The sequence below is a fragment of the Fundulus heteroclitus genome, chromosome 13 (assembly GCF_011125445.2).
Source record: "Fundulus heteroclitus isolate FHET01 chromosome 13, MU-UCD_Fhet_4.1, whole genome shotgun sequence".
NCBI classification, from domain to species: domain Eukaryota; kingdom Metazoa; phylum Chordata; class Actinopteri; order Cyprinodontiformes; family Fundulidae; genus Fundulus; species Fundulus heteroclitus.
The window spans coordinates 13144811-13166602 of record NC_046373.1 but is presented as its reverse complement, the minus strand read 5'-3'; the positions used below and the strand labels follow the sequence as shown (position 1 = coordinate 13166602).

The 21792-nt window shown below is 38.4% G+C and overlaps 1 protein-coding gene across 1 annotated transcript; it reads right to left on the bottom strand.

The window, feature by feature from the left end:
* Positions 1 to 6224: 6224 nt before the first annotated feature.
* On the bottom strand, positions 6225 to 19866 carry LOC105930373. The gene is made up of 10 exons (XM_036145869.1): positions 19627 to 19866; positions 16800 to 16846; positions 15884 to 16335; positions 15671 to 15792; positions 13951 to 14064; positions 12586 to 12643; positions 12081 to 12197; positions 11812 to 11913; positions 10454 to 10570; positions 6225 to 6319 (listed from the first exon to the last, which is right to left on the bottom strand). Exons 3-10 carry the CDS (start codon positions 16158 to 16160, stop codon positions 6225 to 6227), a joined length of 1002 nt encoding a protein of 333 aa, XP_036001762.1. The 5' UTR covers positions 16161 to 16335; positions 16800 to 16846; positions 19627 to 19866.
* Between the last annotated feature and the right edge of the window lie 1926 nt (positions 19867 to 21792).

The window sequence follows — 21792 nt, the reverse complement described above, 5'->3', positions numbered from 1 at the left end:
CATACACCATCAATTATGACAAATAGTATTATAAAGTGTACTCTATGAAATGCTCATCTTCACAGGATGATGGGGATGAAGAAACTGTTTCTGCTGCCACAGACAGGCCTACAGAGGTAATTTTAATATTACATTTATATGTGGAGTAGCCTATAGAATCCAAGTTTATATCTACAAATGGTGATTCTTATCTCTACCCCCCAGAGTGTGGAAGAACAGCAGGAGGAAGGTCCATCAACTTCTGGTGCACAGATTGACACAGTTCAGTGATTTACAGTAAATGCCACAGTTTCACTCTGAATTTTAGACTACATTCATGATGTAACTCTAATCTAAAGTATTTTCAGTTGCCAGTTAAGGAGTTATATAGACTTCTTCTTATTAAAAAGATAGAAAAAAACATCAAAGAACTTGTATACTTGGACTGCCAGATCCAAAAGGCAGATCTGGAAATCGACATCTTGAAACTAAAGCTAGAGGTGAGTGTATGGTCACAGGTGAATTCTAGGAAGTATTGAAACTATTTTAAAATCTTTTTTTTGTTTTCTTTTTTTTTAGCAGATGAACACCATATAAATTGCTGTGATAGGATAGGGATATGACAAAAAATCCACTCTGGGCCTCAAAATCCTTTCCCGACGTAAATGTAACTCCCTACGAAGTAATACAACCTCTTCGTCAACAGGATCATCCATAAAAGGTCATGTCATTTCATTCCCTTTGATGCGCTCTGCGTGACTGAAATGTGCGCAATGAATATGTCCCCAAAGAATCAATGAGGTGTTTAAACACCACTTCCTCTTTAACAAAGGGGAGGAGACCAAAATAAACTCTGGGTTTTCTGAAGAAAACCTGCTCCCAACCAGGTTAGGTTCACAGAGTAAATTGCCATGATAACTGACTCTGAGTATAAGTTACCTCTCTTTCAGAAACGGGCTTGACTTACTCTGCTTTCTCAGCTTTAACTTACCTCCCTTTCTGAAACAGAAAACCCAGAGTTTCCCTCATTTCAGGGTTAACATACTCAGAGTTTTCACTTAACCTCCTTTCTGAAACAGGCCCCAGGTGACGTTGGGGCTGATGTCACAGCTGACTGTTATAATGTTTGGAGTGGGAGTTGAAGTAGAAGTAAAAATTAGTCATTGAAAAAAATACCCGATTGAAATCAAAGTATTTGGTTAATAAAAAAAAGCTATTCAAGTACTAGGTAAGCGATAATAACATTAGGAAATTAATTTGTGATCATGATGTAATCACATGAAAATGTGGTCATGTGGAAATTCTGGTATTTTAAAGAATAAAGTAAAAAAAAAAAGTAACAAAGAAGTGACATTACAAAAAACAAATTCAGAAAGAACAAACATTTCCCAAAAAAAAAAAATATTTTCACAACGTAAAGCTTCTAACTTTATTTATAGAGAACTTCTAATAAGTCCACAGCCAATATTTACAATAGAGAAAAAAATATATAACAACACAGCAAAGCACTTCCAGTGACAATATACACCATTTTAATAGCTATTCACTTGACCTCCAAATGGCACAGAAGGCTCAGCTGATAGAAATTGCATTGAAACAGTGAAGATTGTAAACATATAAGATTGTAACATAACCTCTATAGGTGTGAGTCTGTGTGGTAAAGTGTGCTCATTCTTTGTTTAGTTAAGTAATTAGAGGTGAACAGAGTACCCAGAAATTGTACTCATAAAGAACTACTTCAGAAAAAATTACTCTAGTGACTAAATGTAGCTTATTTTTTTAATTTGTTCTCTTGGAACTTGATACTCAACCAGTTATTTCTTAAAAGGTTTATTGAAGGGTTTGAAGGGCACAGTGAAAACACATGCAGGCAGTGAGTTGAGACCTTCTGGCAGGGAATGGTTATGGGAAGCAGGTATATTTAGTTGGAATCACAGGTGAGCTGACTTGATGGTGATTAGTGGCAGCAGGTGACGCTGATAAAGATAAGCTGAGCGGAGCATGAAAAGGGGGTCAGCCAATCAGCCCCGAAAAACACTAACACCCAAGTTTTAACAATTATATTTTAATATCAGAAATTAATGACAGAGGCCAAAAACAAGTGGTTAATGGATATTTTTTTGTTTAAAGGACAAAATACTTCTTCCTTTATAGAAGAATAGCATGGGGTAATGATGTTCTGGCCCAAGCTGAATCTCTTACACATGTCAAAAAAACTAAGAGTGAAACATTTATAATGCACATGCATAACAGAAATTTAAAAGGATGTTCGAGACACAATTGAGAGTCAAATCATAATTTGTATTTGGTCCTTCTTTGCCCCGTTTACAACGCTGCCTTGTGCAACTCCAAAGCAGTCCGAACTGTTATCGCAAGCAAAGGCCTTGATCTTATAACAGCCTGAGAGCTGGGAAAGTATTTCATAAGTACCAGCAAACACCCAGGTGTGGGGGAGGCCGTTCACCGACCTGGCCCTGAATGAAATATGCCTCCCTCAAGCTTGCCTCCCTTTTCATTCTTTTCTCAGGAATCTCAGGAACTAAGACGTCTACACTTTTAAGTCACTTTAAAAGTGACTCCTGTGTTTTACAGGAGTAAAACACAGAAAAGATATAAACCATCAAAAATCATGAAATGATATTTGTGTATCAAAGGGAATGATGGAAAAGCCAGAGATGTTTATTTAACCGCACTTTATTTGGAGTGTGTTGTTAGTTTCAATAAAAACCACACAGTGAGGAGCGCATAAAACCTGTTTGTTCAAAAACAGATTCACAATGCTTTTTCAATGAACTTGAAGTATTGGGGAAGATCTAAAAGTCTGATAAACTCTATGCACACGACTAAAACAAATATCCTCCACCACAAAGAGGTGGCTTTGTTTCTTTAATAAACTTCAGGGTCATGGGAAAAAAAACTTTCTCTAAACCATTAAGTCAATAAACTATATGTAAAATGTTTGTGGATTGTAACAATTAGCTACTGTTACATTTATATTTCAGATACCAAATTCTTTATGCTAGTGAAAACAATGATTTTAAACCTGATGCCAAATGAAATCTGTAATCAAGTCTAGTTTTTATCATCTGATACAAGTATCTAAAGTTGAACCTTTATTTTCACAGCATCATCTTTAGATCTTAATTCATCCTTTAATTACAACCCATTTAGATTACTGTAAATGGTCTTTATGAATTGCTAAACCACTCTTCAATCGACTTCAGCTTTTTAAAAATTCTGCTGCATGTCTTTTTACAGATGCACAGAAATTATAACTTATCACTCACTCCTGTTTTGGCATCTCTACATTGGCTTCCAGTTCATTTCTGAATTTATTTTATTTGTTAAGTGTTTATATGGTCATGCCCTCAGTATCTGACCTGATTCAAACATGCGCTCCCTCACGCTCACTCCGGTCAGCTGATTAGTAGTAACTGTTGTCTGACCCGAAGCCAGAGAGAAAGTCTAGAGGTGAGCGAGTGTTTTTAGTCGCGGCCCCCAATCTGTGGAATGAGCTGCCATCAGACATGCCGACGAACTTGCTGTTTTTAAATCTTGCCTTAAAATACATTCTTTCTCCTTGGCTTTTAATTCTGTTTGAGAAGTTCGTTTTGATTTTTTTTAATTATCATTTTATCTATTTTCTATTAGTTTTATTGTTCTGATGTTTTGCTAGTCAGTCATAGTTGTATAGTATTTTGCTTCCTAGAACTGACAGGGGTATTTCTGCGTTCAATTGGTCTTTAATCAGTTTACAACACTTTGGTCAATACCATGGTATTATATTTAAAGTGCTCTGTAAATAAAGTTGTATCAGGAAAGTTTATTTGTAACATTTCAGTAACTAGACCAGGGGTCTTCAACAGGGGGTCCGCGATCCCTAGGGGGTCCGCGGAGGTACTGCATGGGGGTCGCGAAAGTTTTGGTTGATTAGACATTTTTTTATATGCCTTACAACCTCCATATGTCTAAGGTTAGACAAGTTGTGTGCTACTCATCAGGGTCAGACATCTCACTAATGTGGGAGTATGTATGCCATCCATAGATGGTTTGAGAATTCACATCCCATATGTATGTTTAAAATTAAAACATGAATCTGTCAGTTGTGTTAATAGTTCAGTATTGTATGCAATATAACAGGTATGTTATGCATGCCAGTGGCACTAATAAGCATCACTTATTTTCCTTGTCACATTTATGTTTTAAAAATGTCCATTTAAATAGCTTTTATGCATGATTACATGCAATTGACAGACATTGTTGATCTTGGCAGGTATCAGTTTATTGTGTTATGTTATGTTTATAAATGGCAGTGGCATGGCCACCCTACTCACTGTGCCTCGCACATGTTTAAAATAAAAACATGAATATATGAACCTGTGTATTTTTTGAGTATCTTAGTATTGAATGCACAATAACAAGGTACATTTACACATGGCACTATAGGACCAGTTTGATATAACACAATTTTATACAATATTTATAATTGGGGGGTCCCCGCTCCATCTCGCCATCAGTTTGGGGGTCCTTGGCCTGGAAAACGTTGAAGACCCATGAACTAGACAATTCAAAGTGCTGAACGTGAACAGAACAAAGAAAAGTGTTGGGATTAATGTTTATACTTCATTAACCGATTTATCTTGTTATGATGTAGTAATGTAAGCTTCTGATATAATCATATTACTCAACAGAAGACACTCTGTTTCTTCGCTTCCTGAAACATGAAGACTCAGCTACAAGATTATGTGCTGACTGGACGTGATTGCTCAGCTGTGTATCTTTGTTGACAACTGAGGCTGTAACTATCTGTTTCCCCACCCCTCTGTACAGCCTCAGTCATGTAACTAGGGAAACGCCCCAAACTTAATAAAATCGAGGAGAACGCTGAGACCGGCAGAGTGGGTTGGAGATTGTAACTGTGCGGTCTCTTCCTAATCTCCTCGAGAATGAAACCAAATGAAACCTTTGTGCCTTTCTTTCCCTGTGTGTATGATGTTCTAGGTGCTTAGACCTGACAAAAACATAACATTACAGCGGAAAGCACATTGTAGTTGAATAGTGGCAACAGGTTAAGATATAAGACAAGTTTGACTGCAAACTTTAACATTAACATTCAAGGCCAACTCTAAACAAGTCAGTTTTTAACCTTGATTTAAAAAGGAACTCATGGTTTCGGCAGTTTTACAGTCTTAATAAGCCAAGATGTCATAAGGTGCACCATATTAAACGTATAAATCACAAGCCCTTATTGAGGATAGTAATGACTAAAGAGTAATAAAGATTATTATTATTATTAAAGATAATAATATCGCCTGCTATGGTCATTTATATCCTGTGTTCATCTCTTGCGGGTTAAGCCCCCCCCCGTTCTTAAAACCTGGTGATTGGCCAGGCATGAAAGGATAACCTATAAACTAAGGACAGGTATGCAAACAATGGGAATAAAAACAGAAACATGAATAATTTTACTGTCTTCAAGAACAGAAAATGTGAAAATTTTGTATGAATTCATGTGCAGGTCAATGAGGGCACAGATTGCATTGAAAAGCACATCATGTAGTCTGGTTGGCTAGAAAAGAGCTATAACCATTTGATGTGCTTTGTGTTGAAACTTGTTAATTGGGTTTAACTCAATTTGACCCCTAAATGGCTCCAAACCTAAAGTTTTCCATAAAATATACAGTGTCCATTGCACAGAATAAAAAGGAATGCAAAAAAAAGATTATAGCATGTTTTTATATTTGTTCTCTAAAATATAAATGGTAACAAGTAAATAACTAAAAATACTAAAAAGAATCCTTCACAAAACTTCAAAATCTAAACTATTCAAACCATTTAGGATCCACATTCAACTCTAAGCGAGAACAAAAGTAAAAACTGCACATCTTTGGGAAGCAAAATCAGCAATAATTTTAATTAGTGTATATCAGGCAATATGCAGGCTATTCTCAAAGCGACTCAGAGGTTTGGATAAAGCCCAGCCAATTCTTTTTTGATGGATAAAAGTGGAACGCTGAACACTGGTTATGTTTGATGTGGGGAGGTTTGGAAGGTTTGAGATTTCTGTGGCCAGGACCTGCCAGTCCAATGACCAGAAAGCGCAGATCTCTGAAGTGCACAGGGTCAATTATTGTAATCTGTCAAGCAATTAATATGCATGTTTGTGTAGCTGCTAATTGAATTAAATGGTTAATGTAGGTAGTGGACCAACAGTCAGTTTACAGTGAGTTAATCTCTGGGCCGCCCTAGTGCGCCGCATGGCTGTAAGCAGCCAGGTGCAGCTCTAGGTGGATCACATGTCGATGGTCCAAGCTGCCGACTGTCAGGAGGTCTAAGCTACCTGCTGAGGGGCTCAGGCACATTTAGCTCAGACAGCTAGTCTCTACGCAGAGCTGGGATGATGGTGTTGAAGAACTGAAAGTCCAGAAACAGTATCTGGGCCTAGGATCCTGCGGAGTCCACATATTGGAGAGTGAAGTGGAAGGATACGTTTACAGTGCCGTCCATGAATGTGTTGGCTCTGTACACAAACCGTAGGGGACCCAAGAGAGCATGTGATGTTTTGAGGAGAGCAAAAACAAAAAAAAAACAAAAAAAAACACACCTCAAGGCCACCGGCTGATGGGTCTGTGATCATTATGGCCATACTAGATAACAGTGTCATCACTAATGTGACAATCAAACTTGACTTATCTTTAAAACTATACTCCAAACAAACAGAACGGACATTTGAACAGTTTGATCAAATCAGAGTACATGTTGCATACTTTATGGATAAAAATAAATAAATTTCACCAAAACTAAACTTGCATTTAGAACTGAAATTCAGGCAATGTAGGACTTTATAACAAACAGAGCCACAAGAACTGGTTAATTATATAATTAGTCCCCCCCACCCAAAAAAAAACCTTGTTTAGGCTAAACATGGAAAGTCAGCTCATGAGAAATGAGAACAGAACAAATACAAACTAGAATAAAATAAATAAAAGGTTCTTACACTTCCACTACAAGAATGTAACGGGCAACAATAAATAAATGGACAAGCCACCCACTGCAGACAAATCTAGCTTGAATAGGTATACTGTTGACATAAACCTTCAGCACTAATGATGATGTTTCTGATCAGCAGCAGGTAGAGAGGAAAGATGACCTCAATCCACACTTGGGTCACAAGCAGCTTGCCTGTGTGGCTTACAGCCTCCTGACGCTGCCACTGTTTAAGTGGAAATAGGTGGATCTGTGTGGAAATAGATTTGTCAGCATCAGTCTGAGTAGGCATGTATAGATGCCCTGAAACAAGCGCTTTACAGTGTTTGGTTGGACATTTCCAAAGGTGTTAAGGGGTATCTGACTAATCAGTCCCGGCAGGTTCTGGATCTGGTTTTGGCTCCTGAGTTACGGTTGGTGGCAGGCGAACTAGAAGGAACTCTTTTCCCATTTTTTAACAGTCTTTTCAGCATTTGATTTCATATCCTGTAGGTCAGTCGAAGGAGCTACAGCAGTTAGTCTTGTTATGTAATCTGCACCGTTCCCCTTTAGAAAGTCTTCAGAGAAGAAGTCGTGGTTCCTTTTGACACTCCAAATCAGATGTCGTCTTGTTCCCTCTAACGAGTTAGGTGGCTTCTTCTTCTGTGTAGCTTTGATGAGCCGACACGTTGACAGTTTTGACAAGCCTGTTCAGATTTTGTGTCCACAGTTTTTGAATCATTTCCAGATAACTGGGGTTACTGGTTGTAGTATTGTCAGCCAACGTGGAGAAGTGGTTCCTGCTGGATAAGCCCAGTTTCAAATGAGAAATAAGTTTAGAGTAAAAATCCTTGTCTGCAGTGGATTTAACTTGTTTGGGTCCAGAGTGTTCATCTTTCACAGCAAAGAGAGAAGGGCCTGCGTCAGGCTTAACTCCAGGGGCCCCTGAAGATTGAGAACCAGGTTCACACTTGCTCTTCCATACGAGTGTACATTTAACTGGCAGGGTGTCCATCAGTGGGCGGCTGGTTTTGTGTAGGGCTTCAACAGATGCAGGAGATGATTTTGTTGTGGATAGTCCCCTGATGGATCCTTGCAAGGTTTTCCTGACAGCGGCGCAAGATGTTAAATCTGGGACCAGTTCTATGAGACAGCAGGCTTTAAGAATGGATTAGGCTTTGTAACTTTAGTGAAATCCACTGCTGGATTAGGGACTGAAGAGTCCACCAGATCAGTCTTTGAGGAAGAGGAGTTCATTTCCAGAGGACCGAATACTCTTTATGCAACATCATCTGAGCTTCCAACAATGGACATTTCTTCCAAAATGTCACTCATAGCATTTTCTTCAAAGAATTTTCTGAAAAGAATAAAAGCAGGATTTTAAAAATAAAAAAAAACTAATTCAGACTTGTCATTCAAGCTTTACAGACCAGCTTTTTTTTCTCCCAGTTTGAATAATTAAATATGCATGCAGTCGTAACTACCAGACATTAGGAGAAATGGTTTGTTAGTCTTAATAATTCAGGATAAGGGAGCTGTCCCTTAAATTTATATTAAAAATACTTAAAGGCTTTTTTTTAATTCAGACATGAATTTCTCTCTCATCTTTCACCATTTAATGTCCGATAGTCTAAATGCCTTAGCCTTGAACTTATAAAAACAGCGCTAGTAGCTTTATAAATCCCTTAACTTCACCCCCTCAACAAAGCTTTGCTTTTGGAGACAAGAAGCAGAAACTTTCCCATAGAAATGTGTAGTTTTTGTACCCAGTCACTCCAAGATGGCCTTGCTACCATAAAGCATTATTCTTTAAAAAATAAAATAAAAAAATTTCTCAAAGCAGAACGTTGACTTTCTGGGCTGCCATTGTGTCACTTTGTTTACATGAAAACCAGCTGCAGTGGCATTGAACTCATAAGGCAAAACAAACTATCATAAAAGGTTAACTGTCTTATTTTCTTTTCATTAAAAAGGAAATAAAACCTACTAATCATGTCAAATGTCAGTGTGAAACTGCATGTTCTTTACACTGGTATAGTTATGTTTAATATAACCCAATTCTTTTAAGATGTCTGAAACTGCCATGAAGAAAAAAAAAAAAAAAAAAAAAAAAAAAAAAAAAATGGATCAATCATCTTCCTATTTTAATTTTTCAGGTTGTATATCATGACAGGTTCCCAGGCAGTGAAGAATCAATATCTGGTTCATCTGTACGGGGTAACCTTGTCTAAAAAACACCAAGTTCAAATTCCTGTTGAAGGGCTGCTCTAAAACTGAACTTTTAAAATTCAGTCCACTAAAGAAGCTTAAACGCAACTGAGCACACAAAGCTTGAGTAATCTTGTCAGACTGCAAGGTTACTCAAGACTGTTGTGATAAATGTCCAATTTGCATCCCTATTGTACATTTTGAGTAAAGCCATGCAAGACAGAATTTTGTTTTTCATACTTTAGGAGTGTCTTAAAAAAAAAAAAAAAAAAAACAACAACAACAACAACACAGACTTACTTCATTTGGGTGTAGCACTGAGTGATAGGACGGTTGGTTTCTTTTTCAGGATGTTCTGCACAGTTTTCAAAGCTTAAAAAAACAAAAAGAAATTATGGCACAATTTTGCTTTACACTTTTTGACTAATGCAAATGAAGCTTTTACCTTCACTAAACTGAGCTGTCCTAACAAACTGATGCAACTCCTTTTCAAGTATGATGCACTAGAAGAAAAATTGAGGAAGCCATTTCAACAAAATGGTGTAAAACAGGCACAAGAACACATTTGTTATAAACAATTATGTTTGCTCTAGCGATCCACTACAATACCCTTGCATCAAGCTTCAAGAAGCTGTCGCGCTCTGCTAGCATACAGACAACATCTTCCAAAAGGTTCATTTTGAACGCTTGAGGCAGGTCTTCCTCCAGCCAGAACATCTGCAGGAACTCTGGGTGCTTTTTCCACTGTGAAACATGTAGATTACCTTAGAATACATGCAGGCCTGCGTTCATTTGTTGTGTCCTTAAAACGGACACTCACAATGCACTTGAGTTGGTGATCGAGGCTGACCATATGTTGACAGATGTCGACGCAGAAGACGGTTTCCTCACAGCATTCACAAAGAAAGAACGTTTCCAGACAAATCCCTTGGCACTCCCACACAAAGTCGATACCTGATATGTGCAGACTGTTTAGATGCACTGCAGGTTTCTGTAAAGAGGCAGAATATGCTCAGGGTGATCAGAGGGGGCACTCACCAATGACCCGCTTGATTTCCACTTGTCTTACATGCAAGTAAAAGGACAGATTACTGGAGCCTGGAGCTTCTCTCCCTGTAACCAAGAGCTATTACCACACGTCATCTCATAAAAAGACAAAAGTTAAGCTTTAATGCTCCACACTAACCAAAGGAAGTTATGAGGGATGATTGTAATTCCTTGTGCCCTTGATGAGCTGTGCCATGTGTTAGAGCTTCCACTGCTTTGTGCCTCGGTCCAGTCTCCCTCATTTGTGCTGGACCTGCTTGTTTCTGGAGGCTGCAATCAACAGCTTTTGGTGCACCATGCGAGGGTGAAGAACTCCCAATAAGTCGTCTTTCCAGAGGGAAAAGAAGGTCTTCTTGCTTCACATTCCTGCCTGTCAAATTTGCACAAATGAATCACAGTAGTACCTTGACCTACGAATGTCCCAGCCACAAAGTTTTTCTACATACAAGCCTTCCTCAGTTGATTTTCCCCCCCCCCTTTGCTTTGACTTGAGATAAAATTCGACCAATAAGCCAGCTTCAGATATTCCACCAATAGAGGGCGCTATTCTGGATGCCGCAATAAAGCAGCTACACACAGCAATACACAGACATTTTATAAGAAATAGGCAATGAAATGGTCACCTTCACAGGATGAAGGGAATGTTGGGAATGTGGAAAAAAAAAAAAAAAAAAAAAAAAAAAAAAAAAAAAAAAAAAAAAAAAAAAAAAGGAACAAACTATTCAAAAGAAAGCCCGGAAAAGGTGCCACGTTATTTGACTCCTTTTGTAAGTAGCTCACTCTGGTTGAATACAAAGTTTTTAATGAAAGATTATCACGTATCACGTCCTGCTGGCGTATTGTTATTTTGGTGTTTCATGTTTTGCTCAACTCGTTAGTAAATAAAGCCTTTTGTGTTATGATTTTAAAGGAAGTGTGTACTGCGCATGCGGGTTAAAACAAGGAAGCAGTGATAAGCATCTTCAGCCGAAACAATGAAGAATGTTCCGAGATCTGGTAGGGAGAAAAAGAAAAAACCCTGCAAAAAAAAATTGATGATTCCAAGAGGAAAATACAGTATGAACGTTTGTGTTCACGCTAAAGCCACCGATCACTCAGATGTGACCGCAGGGTTGACTGACGTGAGTAAATGTTCTGATATGAGGCTCAAAGTTTCTGTTAGACCGTTTTATTTAATAATGGTTGGTCTTTGCTTTGCTTTACTGCGAGGTATTTCAGAGGGTCAGGCTTGGTCCTGCATTATTTAAATTATTAATTAAGCAAACTGGCATTATGATAGTTCTGCGATACTGTCGCTAGATGGCGCCACATCTGTTTATATCTGCCCGTCGCACCGGGTGCCAGTGTGTACGACACAGGTGTCAGCAATCAGCATAAATCCTGGAACCTGCACAATGCACCTTTAAGGAAACTTTACCACGTTCTGACCAGCACGCAGTTGAAGTCATGAAAACATATGGGAAGATTTCAGGACCTAAAAAGGTCTAACAAGGACTCTGAAGGGGCCTCAAGTAAAAAGTTAAGAGTTGAAAGGTTGAAAGGTCATGTTTCCCAAACAGACATGTTTGATAAACACTTTGAACCTGTTCCTTCAGTTCTTCATGGCGTTACCTTTTACGCAAAGATCTCTTATCTGCTGCAGCCTTCTGCTCTTCTGCCCTGATCGGTTATCAGCAGAAAATGTTGAAATCTCCTTTTGTTGTACACAGACTCCTAATAGAAAGAGTGAGAATGACAGTCATTAGCTCACTGGTTAGTTCAGAGCATACAATGAGCACGATTAATACACATTTAAAAAAAATAAAAATGGTAGATCTCCGTAAAAGTGACACCCTAAATGTTAGACAGAAAAAGCCATGTTGCCATGGTTTAATATTTACCGTCATCTGAGCTGGAAACTTCAAAGGAAATTGAAACTTTCTGTTGAGAAGTTCCTTCAGCTGCAGAGGATGAGACTAGAGGGCCTTGTCTCACAATAGCTTTAAGTTTCTCAATAGCTGAGGATCAAGAGACAAAAAGAGAACCATTCCTAATCTGCACACAATACTTTTAATGAGTTACTTACCAGTTATTTATCAGTACTGCACACTGGTGCATTTATAAGCACTAAAATTTAATATAGTCAGCTGAATTAAAGTAGTGCGATACTTTACATCACTGACCAAGTTAGGGGCAACTTCAAGTATATTCAAGGTAGCAAGGCCAGTTTTTAGCAAGGCGGTGCACTAAGTCGCAGCAGTTCAGGCTAACCCTCCATCTGAGCTACAAAATTGTACTTTGTATGACAAATAAAGCAACTTACTTTACAGCGCAAGTTTAGAGACTAAGCTCTGGTGGTGTGGCTTTCTGAAAATAAAATATTTTAGACCTTTAAGTTTTCACCACCTTCTTTTTCTGAAAGAGTAGCCAGCGTTAGGTACAAGTCCCTCTTCACCTCCACCTTCTAGATGAGGGAATAAAGAAAAACACAAAATACATTTTAATTCTGCAAACAAGGGGTACAACATAAAAGTTTGCACTAATAAGGTCTCTCAGTTTTACAATAATAAAGCTGTTGGTGGGTAAATGATGTTGAAACATGGTGGAAAAGATCACAACACAGCCAAAACTACACTTTCAGCAATCCACAATGTAGGCTTTAAGTTCTCACTCACACACACTTTACAATCAATGCTGGTAGTTCACAACTGTAGCTTTACAATATAGTGAGACCAAGAAAAAGACAAGGGAATCTAACCCTAAGGCCAGAGGATTTAATACCTAAACCCAACCAATAACCTGTGGGTTACCCCCTCCCAAGAGCTAACCCCAACATTGGTAGATGAGAAACTGTTAGGATATCAACAAGGTCAAGTGGAACGAGCTGTTTATCCCAGAACTGCATGGCACACTTAGATGGCACTGACCCAAAAGATTGGCACATATCTATCAGATACCACCCCGGAGGTGACACAGTTACTCTGCTGATGTCACAGTTTGGATGGGTGTGTACCTAGATCCCTATATAATGTATGTGTAATGAGCAATCGGGGCTTCCTGCCGATCAGGAGCCCATCAGCGCTGATGTGAATGTAACTGTTTCTCTGTCTTTACGTAGATAAAATATAACTAAAAGTATACTGTCTGTTTTATGCGTCCTACAGTCAAGGTAATAAGTAAGGTGGGGGTCGCCTGACTGGGTAAAACGAGCTGGGTCCACCGAGGGTGTTTTCACCGTAGACGGAGTACGGTGAAAACTGTAACAAAACTTAAACCTAAGTTCAGTGGATTTAACATAACTTCAACTTCCTGTTCAGACTGACTTTTATTTTTAAGCAAAGTCAACATAAATTACAGTGAGGCGATTTCACGCATATAAATAGAATAAACATTTTGGGAGCAACTTGTGGCGATTTCGCCATTTTTAGTGCGTACCTCTGGCATAGACCAAAAATGTGGTTGTGCAAGTGCGAGCCACCAGACTTGACAAAGACTCCTGGATAGGTGTCAAAAACGTTTGCAGAAAGAACTGAGCGAGAGTCCGGTTGCCTCCGATTTAAGCCGCTTTTCCATTTCCTAGCCAAGTAACGGCTGGAAGAAGCTCTGATTACAGAGTCTGGTATGCCTTACCCCATCCCTTTTGACTGTAAAGTTGGCTTTTGCTGTTTAGAGTATAGTTTTAAATAAAGACTTGCATCTCTTCTTACAGCGCACACACACACACACAGTTGCACACATAAAAAAAAAAAAAAAAGAAAAAAAAAAAGTCACCTGTGGCTTCTGTGGTCCTAGGTCTTTGTCAATTGCAGCTAAATGGTCCACAATGTTTCCCAGTCTGTCTTCCAAGTTTGATACATTTGTAATCCATTCTGGATACTTCATTGTCTAGAAAACAAACAAAGAAAATCTCTATTAAATCATTATTCCACAATCGTTTGATATACATCTGGGAAATCATTTCAGTAAATATTTATCGGGTTTAGATGGCCTGTTATGAAGATCCCGATATAGACCAATTAGCTGGATCAGATATCGGATGAATGACTCCAAGCCAACATTCTGATCCAGTCATTTTAATAAATTAATATTATGCACAGCAATACAGTTACAGCAATCTAGTCACTTCAAGACCATGTCTGCAACAGTAACGTCATCATGCTGAGCAAACAGAGCAATATGGAGCAAGCACCCGATCGAACCAAGTCTGCCATTTGAAGACATTTCAAACTTGACATGTCACATGCGACTGCAATGTACAATATCTGCAATGAGAAAAATGGGAGGGGTGCTGATAAAGTTGGTACATTCAACACCACAAACATGGAAGGTATACGGTTCATTTAACAGTAGTAGCGGCTCGGTATCATGTATCGGCCGATATACTCAGCTAGGGCTGTTTGGTATATCGGCACTAATTTGGTACTGCTGTATTTAAAACGGTACTATACTGCATTAGGGTGGGACCAGTACTTGCAGCGCTGGCAACAACACCTGCACCGCTGAGAGGACGAGAGAGTGTTGAACCGTTCAGACAGTGTTGCGAAAATAGCGACGTTGTCACTAGATTTAACGAGTTTTCAGACCCCTCTAGTGACTTTCTGAAAAGCCAAAAATTTAGTGACTTGTCTGTGTTCTTGGAGACTTTCCGACAACACAAAAGCAGCGATCGGTCTGCAGTTTACTGTTCTTAAGCGAGCAGTAAGTGCTGCTGTGAGCCCTGATCCTCCCTCCTTCCAAGCACTGAAGTCAGTGCTTCATCCTGCTGCTGCATGAACCCCACCAGCTTAAGGAGACCCGCTCCACTGCATATCCACATTTGAAAGAATCACACATGTGCAAAGCTGGCGCTGACTCTGCTGTAGTTTCCAAAAGCAGGTGTTAAAATGAGTTTTTTCACTCAATTGCCGTCGCGCACACAGATCTCTCCCCTGCGTTAAAAACGCTCAGGCTGTCTCTGCAATTTGTTTGAGCTGATCGTGTCACATCTTGACGTAGCTTTCTCCTCATTATAGAAGCTTTTTCCCTGGTAATATCAAAACTTTACTCACATCATCACCACTTTATTCTGGCAATTATATAATACAATATAATTAAAAACTGTCCAAGTATGGAATGAATCCCATGCACTTTTGTGTTCTTTTTATGCTAAAAAGTATTGCAATACAGGTTGGTACCGGTACCAAAATGTTGGCATCATGACAATACTACACTCAGCCCAGGTATCAGACAGAAAAATAACTTTGGAGATGCACCGAATCCAGTTATTGGTGCAAAATCCAATTTTTAGCACATTCAACTCTCTGACCAAGACTTGTCTGCCTCACAGCTAAAGTTTGATCTGAAATACCCTATTGGATAAATATCCAAGTCTAGAAACAAAGCCTGAAAGAGAAAAATTAATAAAAAAAAAAAAAAAAAAAAAAAAAGGTTGTGTGTTTAAGAAATAGTTCACCTTTAACCTCTGAAAAACTAAAATCAAAAGGCCACGTACCACATAGTTATAGCAATGGGTGAAGCTGGTAGAGTGACTGGACGTTCTCAGCCTGACTAAGCAGAGCTGACAGTAGACCTGTTGCTTTTCCTCACACGACACAATAATCAGCTGATTCAAGCCTAAGACAAGAGAAGATGCATGTTAAAAATTCAAAGTAGTCTCATACATTCAGATACACTAAGGTTTCTTATACAAAAAGGGAATACTTGCCAACTTTGACAAGGCTTCTCCATGGCTTCTCCCTGCTAACGGATACATCGGAGGGCTCCTTCAGTAGCCTCTTGTTTTCAGAGCTTGCAGGCATGCCTTTGTTCCATTTGGTAGCTACTGAACTGCTCTCGTGAGCCGCTGCTTCAGTCTTTACTTCAGTCAACTTCTTAACATAAGCATTCGCATATATAGGCTTCACCAGTTGTTGACTCACTTTAGCAAGAGCTAAAGACGTCACGCTAGTCTGAGGCAATACTTTGGAGGCTCTGGGATTCATTCCACTGCATCCAGAATCATTCACAGTAGTAGAACTAGTTCTAATACTGATGCATGTTTTCTGCAACACTTCGGGTCCTGCAGTGCAACATGACAATAGTTCTTTGAATACAACACTTTTCAGGACCCCTGGTGTTGCTGCAGATTTTGCAGCAGAAGTATTGGGGAATTCAGTCCTGGAAAGAGAGAGAGTTTGTCAGTGGGGTGAAAATGGTATATTTAAATGAGGCCGACTACTAAAATGTGGCAAACATCTACCATTTTAGGACAGAAACTGGGTTTTGTGTAGAGTTAGTTTTTGATGTTTTCAAAGTTTCCATCATCTTGGCCCAGTTCTTTTTTTTTTCTCTTTTTCTGTTGAGCGTCACAAAAAAAAAAAAAAAAAAAAAAGTGAAACATGAGAAGTCAGGATAAGAATGCACTGAAGATCCATCGTCTACACCTACAGCCACCTCCGAAGAGCCACCCAGGGTGGATCCTCAGTGGTGGCTCAATATACATAAAATTTTATGTATATTCATTCATAAACTGATTTACCCTAGATAAACCAAATAGGCAATATTAAGGAGAAAAATTACAGCAACAAAACACATATACATGGCTTTTAAAGTCTCTAGAATAGCAAACCAAAACACCTCACCTTTTCTCCACAGGGAATGCAGTCAACTGGGCGCCAACAGTTCAAATCTAAAACGTCACACGGCAAAAATCACCAGATTTAAAAAAAAAAAAAAAAGGCAAAAGAGGAAAGAGCAAGTCCTTCTAAAAGCCAAGACACTCCGCAAAACAAATGGTTGCAATGAGCTAGCGAAAGAAAAGCCAGAACCTGGCTTAGCCAGGAACAGATACATACAGACAGACACATAAGAAGGGGAAAACAGAAGCAGAATAAATAGACATGGAGAGCTGATGCATAACAACAAACAGGTGAGAGCAATGATGATTTCAACAGGCAATCAGGCCACTAGGAGGAGAGGAGGTTACAAAGCACAACCCCACATCAGAGTCCAAACTATGGCTATGGTTTGAATGGTCTACATTGTGCTTTAAGGAAAAAAATATAACCAAATAAAGACATAAATATTTTAATTTCATACATTCAAATGTATAAAGCAGCAATAAATCTGTTTTTTTTTTAATAGAGCTGAAAATATGTTTTAATACTGCTTCTGACACACCTACAACTCTATTGATATGGCGGACCATGAGACAGATTATAGATTAACTGGTGTTGAAAAACTGCCTGATTCTTAATACATTGTTTATGTGAACAACAGCAATATGGACATCAATGAGCGTCCCAGTTCATAACTATATTTCCTAAAGGACTCACGGTCGCAAATACAAATAAAAAGAGAAAACAAAAAGCCTACAAAAATTAACTCCTGTCTTTTGTACTGATATTTACAGCCTAGAAAACTGAGTTTTATATGAATTAGTCCTTAATTTTTGTTTGGAAATTAGTTACTTAAATAACATAAAGAAAATTAAGTGAAATAAATGTTTATGGAGGAGCAAATCTGACCGATTTAAAAATAAATGCTCAGTAAATCAATAAGCATACAATTCAATTAACAAGAAAAGAGATGCGAGTTTTTTTTTTTTTAGCAGCCAAGCCAAAATATGCAAAATATCCCCTGCTGTTTTACAGGAATAGACACTTCAAGGTGATGTCGATCCATATCCGTCTTTTTCAAACTTCCCGATCCTCGATCTTTTCACCCCCAAACAAATCCGATCTGTTCCACTTCCATATGTGATACTAATCCGGATACGTATCAGATTTTTTTCAAAGCGTCCGCTGTCTGAACAGCATGTTGCCTTTTATTGTATTTGACATCACTTTCCTGTCTCTACACATCCACACACAGCAGTAGCATTTAGCGCTCCATAAAAGACCATTGTTAATAGCTGCGCTGCTTTCTTACCTTACCTTACTTTCTAGTAATAGTATGGAGAGATGCCAGCCAGTATCCGCAGGTCAGACAGCAGTATGATGGCAGTATGATGGCGGTCGCATTTAATAGTAGTATGAACCACCTAAAAAAAAAAACGATTTCGTCATAAGAAATCGGAATTGAGCTTCAAGACCTGCAGTGTGAGCATAGCCATATACTCTACACTACTGGTGTGAGTTTTTATGCCCGTATCGTCCAATCTGGAGACTGGGCCCAAATGTCAGCAGCCCCAGATTTTGCCATTGCAAAACAATGATTCACTCATCTCCCACCCTTGGGGTGTAAATGCACTTCTCGCTGCATGACAGGCTAAGTCTCTTTTGAGATTTTGAAGAACACCCTTTTTTGAAACTCTACTGATTATTCAATACCACAGTAATAAATAGATTCTCCAAAAATGTTAATGTCTGCATCAATCAAAGGATAACTACAAGAGAAAAAAAAAAAAATTTTCTTCAATTAATTCATTAAGTTTTGTTTTGTGTTCTGAGTTTTCTGTACCTCCAACTTAGTGTCTTCAAATTGTATATTAGTGAATACCACACCTCTCCCTGCCATAATGCGATAACGTCTTTCATGTAACTGCAGTGCTGTGAGTTACCACGACACCACATGATTTATACAAAAAAACAAAAAAAAAAGTTCTGTGCTTTCATCAACATCGGATGCACTCTCACTTTCATTGTGTCCTATATGCACCCAGGCTTATAATCGGTCATTTAAAAAGGTCTGGACCAGGCTCAAAGATTCAAATATTTTTTTCTGCTGGTAGAAAAGCGAAGCATGTGAGGCGTCATTGCAGACCATGGAGCAGAGAACAAAAACTATGGACTTTTAAAACTTTGAACTTAATTGTCTTCATATTACCTGTAATTACATGAATTAATTACCCACAGTTTTTCAAGAGGCACAGAAATAACAAGTGTATTAATATTAGTAATATAAGAAGAACAAAAAAATATTAAAAGAGATATATACATGTATGTCTCATTGCATAATTACTGCCTATGTTTATTTATTTATTGTATTTTTTTTGTTCATTTAATTGTATGCTTGGGTATTTATTGAGCATGTGTGTACTGTTGTATCTGTCAGAATTGGTCCTCCATAATTTAAAAAGAAAATTAAAAGGCAAAACATCTTCTGTTCTCCGCTTAAACGCTACAAAAACTTTCTAACCCCAGCACACCAGCGAACATTTAACTAAAATGTATAACAACTAGAAAAGGACGTACATATTTTCATTCCATAAATACTAATTTGTCAAAGCAGCAACATGTCAGTTTAGTCTTTCTTATGTAATAAAGCTGAAATATTCTTAATGGGCGCTTGCTAGCAACATGCTAGCTAGCGATGCTTTTTTCGATTATAATGGTTAAGTAGGCTACAAAGGCACATTATTTATATTTACTAACCAAAATATGAGTAGTAGGTGGGTCCGCCTTCACAAAATAAAAGGAAACGCAACAAACATTTGTGCTAACGTCGTTTTTAATATACTGCCCTTACCTCCATTGCCGCCTTTGTTACGTTAGTCAGTCGTCATAGTTACACTTTGCGTAAAGTTCCAACATGGCTGCGGTGCGGCACTTTCCTCCTAACGGAAACCCCGAACACCTCCACGAGTCCCCGCGGGGTGTCTAAGTCCCGTTAAAACCGCAAAAAATGGGAGTTTAATAGTCGGAGCTCTCAAGTCTCACAATGACCGTGTGACACACGGTATTTCTAATTTTTGGTATTAACTTAACCAGTGGTGAATGTAAGCCGGTACGATCCGGTATCGGGAGCGCGCATTGCAGCCAGAGAGGCAGGCCTGACCATTTTCACGGGGCTTTTAATTGATTTCTCGGTAAAAAAAAAAAAGAAAAGAAAAAAAAAAAGAGAAAACTCATATAATCATGTCAAGGTTGTAACATTCAGTTTAATCGGCAGCTGTTGTTTACCAAATTGTAAAATAAAAATAAATAAACAAGGCTGTTTTGTGTTATTTTAAACGGCAAGATAATCGGTCTTTTTTCCAACTTTTGTCACTTAACCGTGACAAATAAAGGTAAGCAACCAAACACAGTATTCCAAAACGTAGCGTGTATTTATGATTTTCCATTGCTGAAATAAGAGGATGGAAACGGGCTGATAGCAGGGCACAAAAATTAAGACTTCCTGAAAAGATGAGAGAGTGTAGACTTTAAATCCCGTTGTAATGTAAAATATGATGGATTACTGGATTAAAGGACATTTCTAGTATTCTACATTCTATCACACAAAACAATTTTTGAGAATTTGGAAACAGTTGCTCTTTATTTCCCATAGTTATGGGGGGAGGAGAGAGAATGGATATTTCAGCTGCCTGAAACACCGCGTTTATTTATTTTTTATTTAACATTTTTGTAAACAGCTGCCGATTAAACTGAATGTTACAACCTTGACATGATTATGTGAGTTGTTTTATCGAGAAATCGATCAGAAGCACCGTGAAAAAAGCTGCAACGCGCGCTCCCGACACAGGGGGAACAGATCTTCACAGGGGAACTGAATTTCGCACACCTGTACTGCGTACGCGGGAGGCAAGGGGGCGAGAGCTATGAACCTTTATAGAGAGCGGCTGCCAGATGAAGTCTTCATTCAGGACCAGCCATGGCTGTACCCTGAATCAGGAATCAGTTCTGCTAACCAGGGGTCTGCAACCTGTGGCTCTGGAGCCGCAAGTGGCTCTTTGAACCTTCCACAGCGGCTCTTAATAATAGCTACAAATTATATTTTTATTATGGTATTTAAATTTAATAATGATAATAAATGCAGGTTTTAGTAAAAAAAAAAATCTTGGACAGAATGATGCTATAAGTGCCAGTAATATTTAATTACTAATTTAATATCTTATATTATATATTATTAATATTTAATTAATAATCAATATTTTTTTCATTATGTTGGAAACTGATTTTTCTTTTTACATCATTGTAGGAGCTAATTATTTTTGTTATTAGTTAAATTTGTATTTTTTGTGTATAATCTAGTTAAGGTTATTTATTTTACTTTATTGTTTGATATTTGTTTTGAGATTATGTGTTGGTTATTTAGTTTTCTTTGCTTCTGGTCAGTTATGAGCAATTTGGGTGGATTAAGTGTATTAATAGGCTGTCAGTGGTAGGACCAGCATGCATCTGGGTGGGCGTGTGGTTTTTTACCAGCGCAAGAGAAGCACGGAGGAAAATGTTTGTCAATTTCTGTTTGCTTGCTTGCAAAAGAGAAATAGACCACAAACTAAACGACTTTACCTGGAAAATGATTTTATTTTTGCCTGCGTAAATTACTCGTCCAAGGTGCATCTGTGGCCCTTGTGGATTTTTTGGATATGTCAAAGCTGGGCCACAATAATCATTATCCACAAAAATCAACATCCCGTCCATCCTATTTTTTTCAAACCTCAAAATAGACATAAAAGGGCGTTTACGATGACAACATATTTCCTACATTAGATCTTTAACACAAATTAGAACGTGTCTTTTTTCAAAAGGCCAGGCAACATTTGCGGCTCTGAACGAGTTTAATTCAAGTGGACTGTAGGCAAAATGGCTCTTTAGACTGTGAACCCCCGTGCCCCCATGAGGGTCAGAAAATGGATGGATGGATATAGATAGACTGCAAACGTTGCAGGCCCCTATGCTAAACAGATGC